The sequence below is a fragment of the Euprymna scolopes genome, chromosome 30 (assembly GCF_053919585.1).
Source record: "Euprymna scolopes isolate OS-2025 chromosome 30, ASM5391958v1, whole genome shotgun sequence".
NCBI classification, from domain to species: Eukaryota; Metazoa; Mollusca; class Cephalopoda; order Sepiida; family Sepiolidae; genus Euprymna; species Euprymna scolopes.
The window spans coordinates 39747388-39760740 of record NC_136511.1 but is presented as its reverse complement, the minus strand read 5'-3'; the positions used below and the strand labels follow the sequence as shown (position 1 = coordinate 39760740).

Genomic DNA, 13353 nt, shown 5'->3' with positions numbered 1-13353 from the left:
AGAAACTCAATGGCAGCGTAAAAAAAAAAAAAATGTCCGTATAAAATACTGACTGTAAAAGAGTTAAACCCAGTTTGCAAAAGCCAAGATGTTTAGTAAACTTGATGCTAAGGTGGGATACTGGTTGGTCCACTTGGATGAGGAATGACAACTGTTGACAACCTGCAGGACGCCATTTGGATGAGAATGTTGGAAGCGTTTACCGTTTGATGTCAATGTCTTTCAAGATATTGTCCAAGCAAAAATGGACCAAATCCTAGAAGGCCTGGATGGCGTTGCCAGTATAGCTAATAATGTAGCTATATTTGGTGAAAACAATAAGGACCATAGCAAAAATTTGCATAACCTCATAGCTCAAGCAGCCAAAACTGGACTTGCATTCAACAGCAAGAAGTGTTTCATAAGGCAGCCCAGTATATTTTTTGGAGGAAAACATATGCACCTCTACTGGAATTAAACCAGGCCTGGATAAGGTGCCCGACATCAAGCAAATGCCAAACCCATAAAACAAAGGGGAACTACAACGTTTGCTAAATTACCTTTCCCCATATATTCTAAACTTCACTGAAAAGGCTCACTCATTGCACAGTCTTAAATCTCAACACCATGGATTTTGGGACCCTGGCCATCAAAAGTGCTACAACCAGCTTAAGGAAATGATTACTGATTAAACATGCCTTTCATACTAAGACTAAACTAAGACTAAACTCACCTCATTGGAGGTAACTGCCTCACAAAAGGACATAGAAGCAGCACTGATTCAAAATGGCAAACCAGTTGGATACAAAACATTAACTGATACACAAACCAGATAAAGCAACATCGAACAAGAGATGTTGGCAATTGTGAATGGTATTCAATGATACTACACCTACCTCTATGGGAAAGCTTTTTCTACCATTACAGACTATAAACCACTGATTACAATATGTGCTAAACCATTGCATTGAACCCCACATAGACTACAGCAAATGCTATTAAAGATCCAGGGCTACCTATGCCGAGTAATATACAGACTGAGTAGTGAAATGATCCTCGCCGACACTAAGTCAATTGTCTTACCCTGAACACAACAAACCAATTGAGTTAGATGGATAGGATAAACACTGAAGTCGATGAAGATCAGATCATCTCAACCGTCCACTTCATTTGAAAAGCAGAAAATACTCTGAAACGAAACAGGAGGACCCAACCATGAATCTTGTTAAGATCATATACCAGGGATGACCAGATAATACCCGTGAATAACCTACTAAGGTCCGATCATATGAATATGTAAAGAGACGATAATTACCAAAATATGAAGAAATTTAAAGACTTTTAATGTCGCAACACTTTTTTCATTTTAATAGTTCTTCCCTTCTTTTCTTTCTTCATAAAATAATTAAAAGTTTAAATATCGAAAGATCATTAAAAGATAGTTTTAGAATAAGAGTTTGAATACACCATTTCAAAAACTCAGTTCTTGAAACAGAAAGTAAACTCGTTTTTATGTTTCATTTTATGAGATGCCAACCAATAAATACACAAGAATATTAAGCAGCAATTTTGAACACCGAAAAGAACATAAAACTTTTCTTCAAATCTCAATTGTGATAATTACAAAATGATAATTTTCTTGTCCCCAACTGACCATTTAAATATGTTATAGTATATATGTTTAGTGGTTTCTTGGTTTTACTGGATTCCAGGACAAAAACCCATCTAGTCTGGTGGAGTATCCAGCTAAGTACTGTTACTTGCTGATGAATCTAGAATCCTGTTCAAGGGCAAACAAGTACTCATTTCGAACTTCATGAGGAAAGACATCTTATACCAGGTTCACCAAGTCCATCAAGACATAGGGAAAACATGCCGACTTGCGAGAGAAAACATGCACTGCATAAACATCAAAGATATTGAAAGGAACACCAAGATGTGTACAAGCACAAACCACTGCACCTATATAACATTCCATCTCAACCTTGGAAGTTTATTGCATCAGACCTATTCGAGACTGATGGGCAGCAATTCTTGCTCACCATCGACAGGTACTCAACAAACTCAATCGTTGATGAAATGCCAACACCAGTAACCAGCATAGCATTGGCAGATAAAATTAAATATTACACCTCGCTTTTTGGTCGTCCAGACGAAATCATAACGGAAAATGGTCCACACTCCACAGTCCTCTGGAAATGCTTCTCAAAGCTTCATCAATTTCTGGGGCATCAGGTCAGTCACAATCTCACCTCACTATGCCAGAAGCAATAGCTTCATAGACAGACATGTGAAACAAACAATGAAAAATGCAAAAGGGAGAGAACTGACATCCAGTTTGCTCTGCTACAGATTAGGGCGACACCAATAAACAACAAACTACCATCACCAGCTGAAATAATTTTTGGAAGATCTATACCAACCACCTTACTCCATCGATCAGAACCAGGAAAGGAAGAACATCGTGAACAGTTTACAAGTGAGATCAGCATATATGAACACCCATCATTTAGCACCATTATTCCCAGATCAGTGTGCAGATACTAAATAAACTCGATAACACATGATCCTGGAACCATCGTCAAGAATGGCAAATAACCTACATAGTAGAAGTTACATAGTAGAATTGTCCAACAGAACTAAACTTCATCGCAATTGCATCCATTTGCATATCAATTCCGGTGACAAAAAAAGGTTCACTTTGATATTTCTGAACCTGATACCATACAAGAGCACGATAAGACCAAGGGAGATCGATGATGGAGATGAAATCACCAAACCCAACATCACCAGAATTACACCAGACAAAAATAAATATGGCTCACGTCAAACTAAATCGGGCAGAACTATAAGAACACCGTCACGGTACAAAAACTGATCTTATCTCTTAGATCTATATAAGACCATCACACGCTATAAATCAAACACAAAGCAAACGATAAATGTATACATACAATTAAACAGTAGGGAATGTTATAGTACCGCAGATTCTATTTGTCTCGGATTGTCTGGGACCGGATGCAAACCTAATCGGCCTAGCATGTTTTCCTGGATAAAGTTCCTATCATGCTCGCTCTATTGTTTGATTCTTATTTCTTAACTAAATACCAACAGCCATCACAGTGACTTTGGCATATCAACTTTAATTTCAGCCAGAAAGTATTTTCGAATTCCCCACAGGGATCATAAACATCATTGTTTTTGTTTTTTTATTAGGAGTAAAGTGTAGTATCTGTAGTATCTGTTCTGATGGTACATCATTTTTCTGTTCACATTCGGTGAATGGGAAATCCTTCTCGACTGAGGCAATTTTTATTTTTGGCCTTCTTTTTGAGGAGCTGTAGTTTCACCCGCATTAAAAACGGATTTTGTGTCTAACTCTGCCCCCATGGGGAGGCAAGAAAATAGGGATACGATAAAGACTCTACCTTTGGGCCAAGATCAAAGTGTAGTATCTGTTCTTCAGACGCTGCACTTTAATTTCTTGTTTTCTGTCAGTGAAGGTGAAATCTTTCACGACTGAGACAATTTTTCATTTTGTTCCTTTTCTCCACATTAAAAAACGACCCCGATGTCTGTCCCGTAGGGAGGCATTGTAGATAACTAACTATTATACAAAAGGAACTGTGTGTGTGTGTGTGTGTGTGTGTGTGTGTGTGTGTGTGTGTGTGTGTGTGTGTGTGTGTGTGTGCAAATTCGTTCACTATGGACTCTTAAACAGCTGGGACAATATTTTTTTTTTAATTTCAAGCAAATGTACTTTATATGCCTGGCAGTGTTCTTGGATGGATTTTGTATCAAAATGTCTTTGATAAGTATCGATAAGTATCGATAATCGAAAAAATTCGAAGAAAGGGACAATCGATTTTGACTAAAGTTAATGCCTTATACAGTTTGACATTTGAGAAGTTTTATTACCGCACAAGCAGAAAAGCTCACCATATAAAATAGACAATAGGTTCTTTGATATGACAGGAGGGGGGGGGGGCGTTTGAAATGAATGTTTTTGTTTAGAGCACAATAAACCATGGTACTTGACGTTTGCATTTTAAATTTAAATTCAAGCCATTATAAACAAAAAAAAAAAAAATCAACCATAGGTTCTCTACAGTGCAATTTAAACTAGAATGTATTGTGAACTAAGTCATTGCATGGAGGCATGTAAATCTTCCTTCCTGTGCAACACGGTGGATCCTCAAGTAAAGCAGGCGATCGATCAATTTGATTGAAAAAATGGGCGATTTCATCGATTTTGATGACAATAAAATTATTATGGGAGTGTGAAACATTTGTTGATCATCATTCAATCCCGGACAACGTCGGGTCTCCTTGCTTGTAATGGATATAGCGATGTTGTGGCGGGGTCTGTGCGAAATTCATCACTTTAAAATTGAGGAATTAAAATTTATTTTTGATTTGACTAGAATGAAAGTTTATGTCGAAGTAAGATAAAGCAATTTTTTACAATAACCAATAAAGCAGCAAGAAACGGGAAAATATACAAATTAATGTTAACAAAGGCAGTATAAATTACTATTCTACCTATCTCGATAAGTTTTCTTTTGTGTTGAGACTTATTTTAAAGTGTTTATTTACTTTGAAACAAAAGTAGTGCCAAGTTTGTTCGGTTAAAACAAAAATAATAGTGGGTCTAAACTAGTGATGGGACGATTCCAAAATTTTTCCCCGATTCCGATACAATTACTGATTCCGTTCTAAATTTCCGATTCCAATAGGATTCCCGATTCCGATTCTTTTAAAATTTATAAATTTAATTAAAGCAGTTACAGGTTACATTGATCGAAACGTTAACAAAGTGTAGTATCTGTTTTGGTGCTACACTTGTCACTTCACCTATTCTCTTCTTGTTTAATGAAGGAGAACTCCTTCTAGACTGAGGCAATTTTTATGTTTGTTCCGACCTAGAGTGCCCCTTTTTCGGAGCTGGATATTCCCCACATTAAAAAAACGACCTTGTGTCTAACTTTACCCTCTAGGGGAGGCAAGTAAATAAGAACACTCAACATGAGAATAGTAGTACGAAGCTTGTTCATAATTTATAAAAATCGATTTCATTTGGTTTTAAAGAACCCTTAACATTTTAAGATATTTTTTTAATATAATTTTTGGGGAGGGGTAGCCGTTTTTTCAAAAGACTCTTGAACAACGAGCTATTTTCAATCGATATTTATTCAATAATTGCCCTAAATTTATATGCACTACTATTCTAAATTCTAAAATAATTTTGTTTTAAGTGGGTTCACAAATATCGTCCAAAAAAGTAGATTATCATTGGGGGAGGGTACTTTAAAAATTTCTTTTTTAATTTGACAAACTTTATGTATTATATCCAAGACTTTGATAAATTCATTGTGAAATATTCATGTATATTTTTAAATTTTCGAAACCTCGAGAAAGATACAAGAAAACATTAACAATTTCAGAGGACACAGTGGTCAGACAAAGCGACTCCAAAAAAAAAAAAAAAAAAAAAGTTTGCCCATTCGTCTGAAATCGTTTAACTGTGAACTATCTGAGAAGTGTCATCTAGACATTTGGCAAGTAGATGCAGGAAAACATTTGATTGGGCTTCAGACGACATCTGGCGCCATAGGATTCCCTAAGTCTAAGCATACAGGCAGAATCAAAGAAAATTTGATGCTAAAAGTTTTTCACTCGGAAGCATGAAACTTCATAAATTCATTTCAAATTTCAATTCAAAACTAAGCTTTTTTTCATAACGTTTTGTTCATTCCTCGCCATATTTGTCAATGCTGAGTGAAGAAGCAGATAAAAACTTACCAAACAAAATCCAACTGGACAAAAGCATAAACCCATAAAATAAATTAAAGATACAAAAACAACACTTTTTATCTTCTATTTTTATTTAATTAGCAATAATGCTTGATATTATTTTTCTTGGCACAATATTTAATTTTAAACAATTTTTTTTTCGATACCTTGTAAATAAACTGCATTCTTGTAGAGGTTAGCCTACCTAGTGAATTTTCGCAAAGTTTCAAGTTTTGTTTTGTTTATTTTACGCAAATAAATAAATTACATCCTATTTAGACGTTATTATGATCTATAGAGTTTAGCTTTACTAACAGTTTAAAAACAAGCAATTGAAAATTAAGTTTAAAAAATATTAAAAGAATCGATTTTGGAATCGGAAACAATTTCCGATTCCGATACCCCCAGTAGTTCCGAGTTTTCCGATTCCGATTAATCGTTCCAACACTAAAAATACTTGAAGAACATCGCATTTTCGCACTATTGGTGATAGTTATTAGGTGTTTTTTTCTATCAGTATTTTGATTAATTTTCGATTTTTGAGCGATTATCAAGAGTCTAAATAGCTATAACAAAACAGCATTTTCTTTTTGGTCACACCACTTTCGTTTAAAAATAAATAAACGCTCTAAAATAAATTAAAACACAAAAATCTCATCCAGGTAGAGAGAAGATCAACGTATCTTGCCTTTGGTAACATTTATTCATTGTATTTTTTCACTATTTTTGTTTTGTTGGCTATTGTCTAAAAAAAAGTGTCCGTATTAAAGTATTCTAAAATTCTATTCTATCCTAAAATCAAAGGTAACCGTTTCCTAAAGCCATTAATCTAGAAAAAAAATTCCTCAATTTAAAATCGTTTGCGGTTTTGGTTCACACGAACCAAAAAAAAAAAAAATTAAGACTGTGTAATATATGTGCAATGTTAAAATTTAATTGTCTACCATCAAAGTGTGGCACAAGGTTGAAAAGCGGACATAACCCTCGGCACTAGTGCAGTTGAACATCCTGAAGCAAATCATTTTCCTTTTAGTAGTGTAGTAAAAAAGTCATGTTCATTCTATCTTCTTTTTTTTTTTCTTTGAGAAACAAAAATATTTCTGACTTACAAATGCGGTAGGCTCATGTCATTTTTACTTTCTATGGTTTTGATATACCCGCGTTTTTATTGGTTACAAAATGGGTGACTGATTTACCAGAACGTTGTAACTAAAAAGTGAGCACCCCTTTCAAATGTGGAAATAATGATTTTTTTTTCAATTTTTTTTTTCATAATCTGATTTAATTAGTGTCCAATCAATAATAATCCAGTAAAAAAATTTCAAAAAAACCTATCAGTATACAAATTACGCAGGGCGGGGGTGATGGTTGTACAACTCCACCAAACCTTCTTTCCTAGAACTGCCACAACGTGTCGACCGATGTAACCTCCGAACTTCTTCAAGTGTATCTTGTCGAACTAGGGAATCTTTCTGTAGAATCCATGGAATTTCGACCCTTTATTTAATCTGCGGGGGTAGCATTTATTTAATCCACGGAGGTAGCATACTCTCCTTCCGTCAGCCATGACCATGTAGATGTAAGTAATTTGCAATTGCATTCCGAGTATCGCCCGCACTGAGGATTGAATCTCCAAAAACAGTATAACTTACCTACTAGCACTTTATGAGTTATGACATATGTTTTAATGTTATTTTTGCAGCAACAGAATAAGTTGATAGCGATTCCTTCGCCCTCTAAACAATGATTTCTAAGAAATCAAGATAACTGTCAAGATTTAAAACATGCACACAAAAACATATACACATATACTATAATAATTTTTAAATACTTACAAACACTAGTGTTTTATTATTTCGATAATCATCAGTGCAGGGAGTCACGATTATCGCCGGTCGGGAGATTCGAACCCGGCCACGAAGCCATCTCTGACGCGATTAGCAAGTAACAAACCACACGAGCACACGGCCAACGTTAACCGCGAGAAGTATAGTTGAAATTTCAACATTTATTATTAAATGTCGAGACTCTCTTTCTCTCTCTCTCTCTATATATATATATATATATATATATATATATATATAGAGAGAGAGAGAGAGAGAGAGTCTCGAAATAAAGACGAAACGTTGATGAACATATAACTCCGTTTGTTCCTTTTTATTTCTCTATTTTGTCGGAATACTACTTCCATTATCATCATATATATATATATATATATATATATATATATATATATATATATATATATATATATATATATATATATGTGTGTGTGTTTAAAAACTTGGCAATTTTTTTTAATTCCTAAAAACAAAAATGTAAATTAATAATCAGGATGAAGAAATAGAAATGATGAAAAATTAAAAACGAAAATAATCAAGTTGTAGAGTAATAGTTAAAGTTTATAAAAAATGATAAATATTTGGAAATTAACAAAAAATATATATCAAATGCAAATTATAAAAAAACTAACTAGAATGTAAATATGATTAGAATAATAAAAAAGGGGGGGTTGTATTAATGTATTACTGTACACAGATTCGAAAAAGTTGTCAAAAAACAAATATATAACAAATAAATGTTATCAAAGGCAAGATAAGTTACTTTTCTGCCAAACTGGATATATTTTTTGTGTTTTTATTCAATGTAACATATTTATTCAGCTCGAAAAACATACAGTGTTTACCGATGTATTCGAAAATTCAAGATGGCGTCTCCGTCTCACGCCCTCTTTAACACTGTAAGTATGGAAAAAAGGTGTTATAAATAAAAAACTATACAAAATACTATTAAAAACCCACCGAATATATGTCAACCTATGTCACGGTAACATATATTGAGCGAGTTTTTAACAGTATTTTATCCGGTTTTTTATTTATAACATCTTTTCCCACACTTACCGTGTTAAAGAGAGAATAAGACGCCATCTTGAATGTTCCAATACATCGGTAAACAATGTATGATTTTCGAGCTGAATAAACATGTTTCATTGAATAAAAATATGAAAAATATATCCAGTTTGGTAAAAATGTAACTTATCTTGCCTTTGATAACATTTATTTGTTATATATTTGTTTTTTGACAACTTTTTCGAATCTATGTGTACAGTAATACAAACCCAAAAAAAGAATTGGTTACATGTCCTTAAAATACTGTCTGGTTTGGAAGTGAACGGTCATTTTTTTTATCTTAAATTCATAGATGTAAGTGATTTCCTTTCTAAAAAAAATTTTTCATGTTTTTTATATGTATCATGGCCTTGTTTAGTCTACAGAAACAATAGATACCCCCTGTATGGGTTGCTGTACGTGGAATTGTGAAGCAATAATTGCGCAATTTCCAAATATATCTCTTCTGAATTGGCACTGCTTGATCCCCGTGGAAATGAGAAATTCAGTTAGAAGCAATGCCGCGACAAGCAGAGAGTGCATTTCCAAATGGTCAGTTACTTTAGTAATATTTTACATAATGTTTTCAGTAAGTTAAGCTGAACGTCGCTTAACTTCTGTGATCTAACGGGAACCGGTGTGTCAACGTGATTATAACGTTACATGTAATCGCCTAAAAAAGTAGCATCTTATTTGTTGGGGTGTGCAGAGTTCCAGTTTTATCATGTTACGTTACTTTTTGTAAAAATAATTTTTTTTAATCAAAATATAAAAAAAAACTTACCCTATCTAGTTCTCTCCTGATTTCCGATTGCAACGCAATTTCTTCATCCACCGATTTTTCCCGATCTCGACGACGTCCCATTTTTCACCTGGAATTTTTTTTTTTTTTTCGTCTGTTGACAAATAATCCAATTTTGTTTCAGAGTTGATTTTGTTAATACATATATACGATTCTTCTTCGAATGTGTAAGAAAAAAACAATTGAAGTAAAAAACTTTTTTTTTATTATTAAAAAAAAAAAAAAAAAGTTCGACAAACCTACACAAAATCTGACGGACTCGAAGTAGCGCGCCCGTCGTCAGCTCAATAACTTTTCTTTTTATTTTTTTATTTTTCTTTTTTTATTTTTGTTTTTTTTTTTTGTTTTGCGCGTCAATACAACAAAACAATACTTTGTGTTCTTTTGTTAATGTATGTATAGCTGTGTATGTGTATGACTGTATGTGTGAGTGTATGCGTGAATCCGCTTTTACGCACACCAAAGTTTTACTACGGTATTAATAATAAAAAAAAAAGTGCAGGTAACTTTATACTACAGCAGTCGCACTTAGTAACAACAAAACTTGAACTCCTTCTCAGATGAGATGCGACTGTTTCCGTGGAGCGTGTTTTACTGTTTGGTTGTTAAAAACTTGTTGATTGCGCTGCTATCCCACTCGACGCACACACCCTCTCCTCCCCTGGGTCGGGCCGCTACTAATAACCCGTGGGTGAGAGAGGGAAGATTTTATAGCAGAACAGAAACTACGAACGGCTGCCTTTCATTGCCGCCAATCATAGTGAAGGATAACCGAATTGACAATTACTATGCGCAAAAGATGCTGCCCGCGAGCCGCATGCGGCCCTTTGCAAACACATTTGCGGCCCGCATAAAAGATACAATAATTTTGTAATTTAACGAACTAAATAATAATTTTAAAATTTAAACGCTCGACATTTTTTTTTTCTTTATTCAGAACGCTTCTTTTACACTTAAAAGTAGTTTCATAGAATGTTGGTGATTTTCCAAACTAACCAACAAAGTAAAAAAAAAGTTAAAAATATAAATACACATCAAATAAATGGTACCAATAGCAAGATAAGTTGCTCTTCTACCTACTTAGAAAAGTTTCTGCGTTTTAACTTATTTTACAGTGCTTTTTTATATTAAAAATAAAAGTTAGTGTCGAGTTAAAACGAAAAACAAAATAGTAGTTTCATTTGAGCCTCAATAATCGCTCCAAAATCGAAAATTAAACTTAGAACTGCACGCCTGTGGAACTTAGAACTGCACGCTTGTGGAACTCTGTTCCGTCTGCCTGCTTCCCACCTGACTACAACTTGGATGTCTTCAAGTCCAACGTTAACAAATTCCTAATGAACCGCCCACTTAAGTAAACACTTCATCAAATCTCCACACTAACGTAATGTACATGCAATAACCCTTATCCCTGAGTGGCTTCCGGGCCTTGATAAGTGGTGATCACTGTGTAAAAAAAAAAAAAAAAAAACCTTATCCCTAAGTGGCTTCCGGGCCTTGATAAGTGGTGACCATTGTGTAAAAAAAAAAAAATACTGGTAGAACATTAAATTTTCGCCTGATTGATGACATTTATGGGATGCGTTTCTATCAGTATTTCTTTAATTTTCAACTTTTGAGCGATTATTAAGACTCGAATAAAACCGTCATTTTTTTGTTTTTTTTTCGTTCTAACTCGACAGGTTTGTCATTACTTTTATTTTTAAGTAAGAAAACACTTTTTATATATTTTTTCTTTTTTTTCGTTTCTTCCTAACACTTATGGGGGAGGGGGTGACGCCGACAGTATCGCACAAGTACTGATATATATAAAGAGAACACAAGGAGTCACATGGATAGTGCAATTCTTGGATGGCAAAAACTTTAATAATAATTAAAAATATGAAAAATGACAGATTATCAATAGAAGTATTGAAAAATTATTACACTGGAAAAAATAAACTAGGAATCATCACATTATATTAAAAAAAACTAAGATCAATAAAAAAAAAATGGCATCTTGATAAACCGCAACAAACTGGAAAATGAAGCAGCTAGACCATAACAGGTCATTCCAGTAATTATAGGAGAAACCAGACTCATGAAATAAAATTCAAAAAACTACTTGGAAAATATACTCAGTGAACCAAGGGTAAGAAAGATATAACCAATTGCACTTAAAGAGACGGTTAGAATTTTAAAAGATTTCTCGGTCGATAGAAGATAATGTCTAGCATCTGGTAGGATGCCCCATCCTCAGCTACGGCAAAATGATAGGACGATTAAAAAAAAATAAGAAAAAAAAAACAGTTTATTTATTGCAATGCGTTTAAAGGGATTACCTGAAGATTTTAAAGTTTCTTGAACAGTCATTCTTGAATGTAATGTCATTCTTGAAATCAAAAAATTTAGTTCCTTGGAACCAAATTTCCAAGGAACTAAATTTTTTGATTTCAAGAATGACATTATGGCAGTATAATTCGATTAGAAAAAAGGTTTCCCGGGCAAAGAATTAATCAGCAGAAACGTAATGCTCTTCTTGTTTTGACATGGAAAGATATAACTGGAGAAGGGTTTTAGTTATCTCCCACTGCTAGAATTTAGATACCAGGGTTGAAAAATGGGATTGAGAAGTCAGCACCCCCCGAGGAGGGGTACTCTGACCTGCAAAAATGTGCCTGGCCAGCCTCGTCGGCATTTCCCTGGTAAGGGCGCCTCATGCGATTAGCTATAAACTAAGCCCTTCTCAAAGAGAGAAGGCGAAGGCTAGGAGGATGAACCTCCTAGAACTGCACAGAACTAAACTCCCATTGCAAAATCAACAGGGACCAGATCATTACAGTAATGATTTGGGGTCCGAGGATAAAAATTCAACTGGCAATTCAACAAGATTGAGTTATTTTATAAAGTTGTTTCGGCATCTGATTGGCCCATTTTCGTCATACATTGTTATAAACAGAATCGCCCAAATTTATGGGGGCATACGAGGTGCCTTAAATAAGTGAATAACCAAAAGTCACAGGGAGCAAAGTTTCGGCTATAGGTAGGGTGAGGAAGTGTCTTCATGCCCATCTTGGTCAAATAGTTTGTGATCTTCTCTGAACAACCTTGGAACAAACTTTGCGCAAATCTTCCGCATCTTTAGTTTCTCGCAAATAATTGTGTGTACAGTTCCCACACTGACACCAAACTGTGCACTTATTGTCTCTATAGACACACGACGGTCCTTACCCATGAAATTCTTTATTTGGCCAATCAACTCTGGTATTCTGACTTCCTTACTCCTCCCCTACCTTTCATCATCCTTCACAGACTCCCTGTCTTCTTTGAATCTCTTATGCCACTCAAAAACTGTTGCTCGATTCATGCAAGATGGTCCAAAAACAGTCTGAAGCATTCCATACATTTCTGTGGCATTTTTTTCCGAGTTTAAATCATTTTTCTAAAGTGTCGTCACGTCCAGATTGCATTTTTTAAATTCACCAGCTGTGACAATCAGGCTTTAGTAGAGTTAATTCCGATTCCTGCTGTAGCTGTTCATTTGAATCTGAAATCATTAAAATTGGTCAGTCATCTTATAAGATGTATAGCAATAACATACCGAATTTTCAGGAGTCTATGACAATTTTAAATGTTTGTACAAAAAAAGTCTGGAAACTTATTGAAAGGCACCTTGTACATCTACCATCTGTTATTTGCTATATATAAAATTTTTGTACCCCCAAACCCCTTGTTGCATCTTGTATAAAAAAATCGGTTTTAAATAGGTCATCATTAGGGCTATGACCACAGCATATTCTTTTCCTTGTTTTGATTCTCAGGTATATATCCATTGATATCTTATATCATTTTATGTAGAGTGATGTGGTTCTCGGTTGATTAATTGTGTCTGTCTGTGTCGGATATATACTC

General features: G+C 34.5%; 1 protein-coding gene across 1 annotated transcript in view; it reads right to left on the bottom strand.

Moving 5' to 3' along the window:
- Nucleotides 1-10065, bottom strand: part of LOC145254758 (rhomboid-related protein 2-like) — a 247447-nt gene extending 237382 nt beyond the window's left edge. Inside the window, exon 1 of the mRNA XM_080113508.1 lies at nt 9445-10065. Coding sequence (XP_079969634.1) covers nt 9445-9525 — 81 coding nt within the window. The 5' untranslated portion in view covers nt 9526-10065. The remainder of the gene's footprint in view (nt 1-9444) is intronic.
- Nucleotides 10066-13353: the final 3288 nt, after the last annotated feature.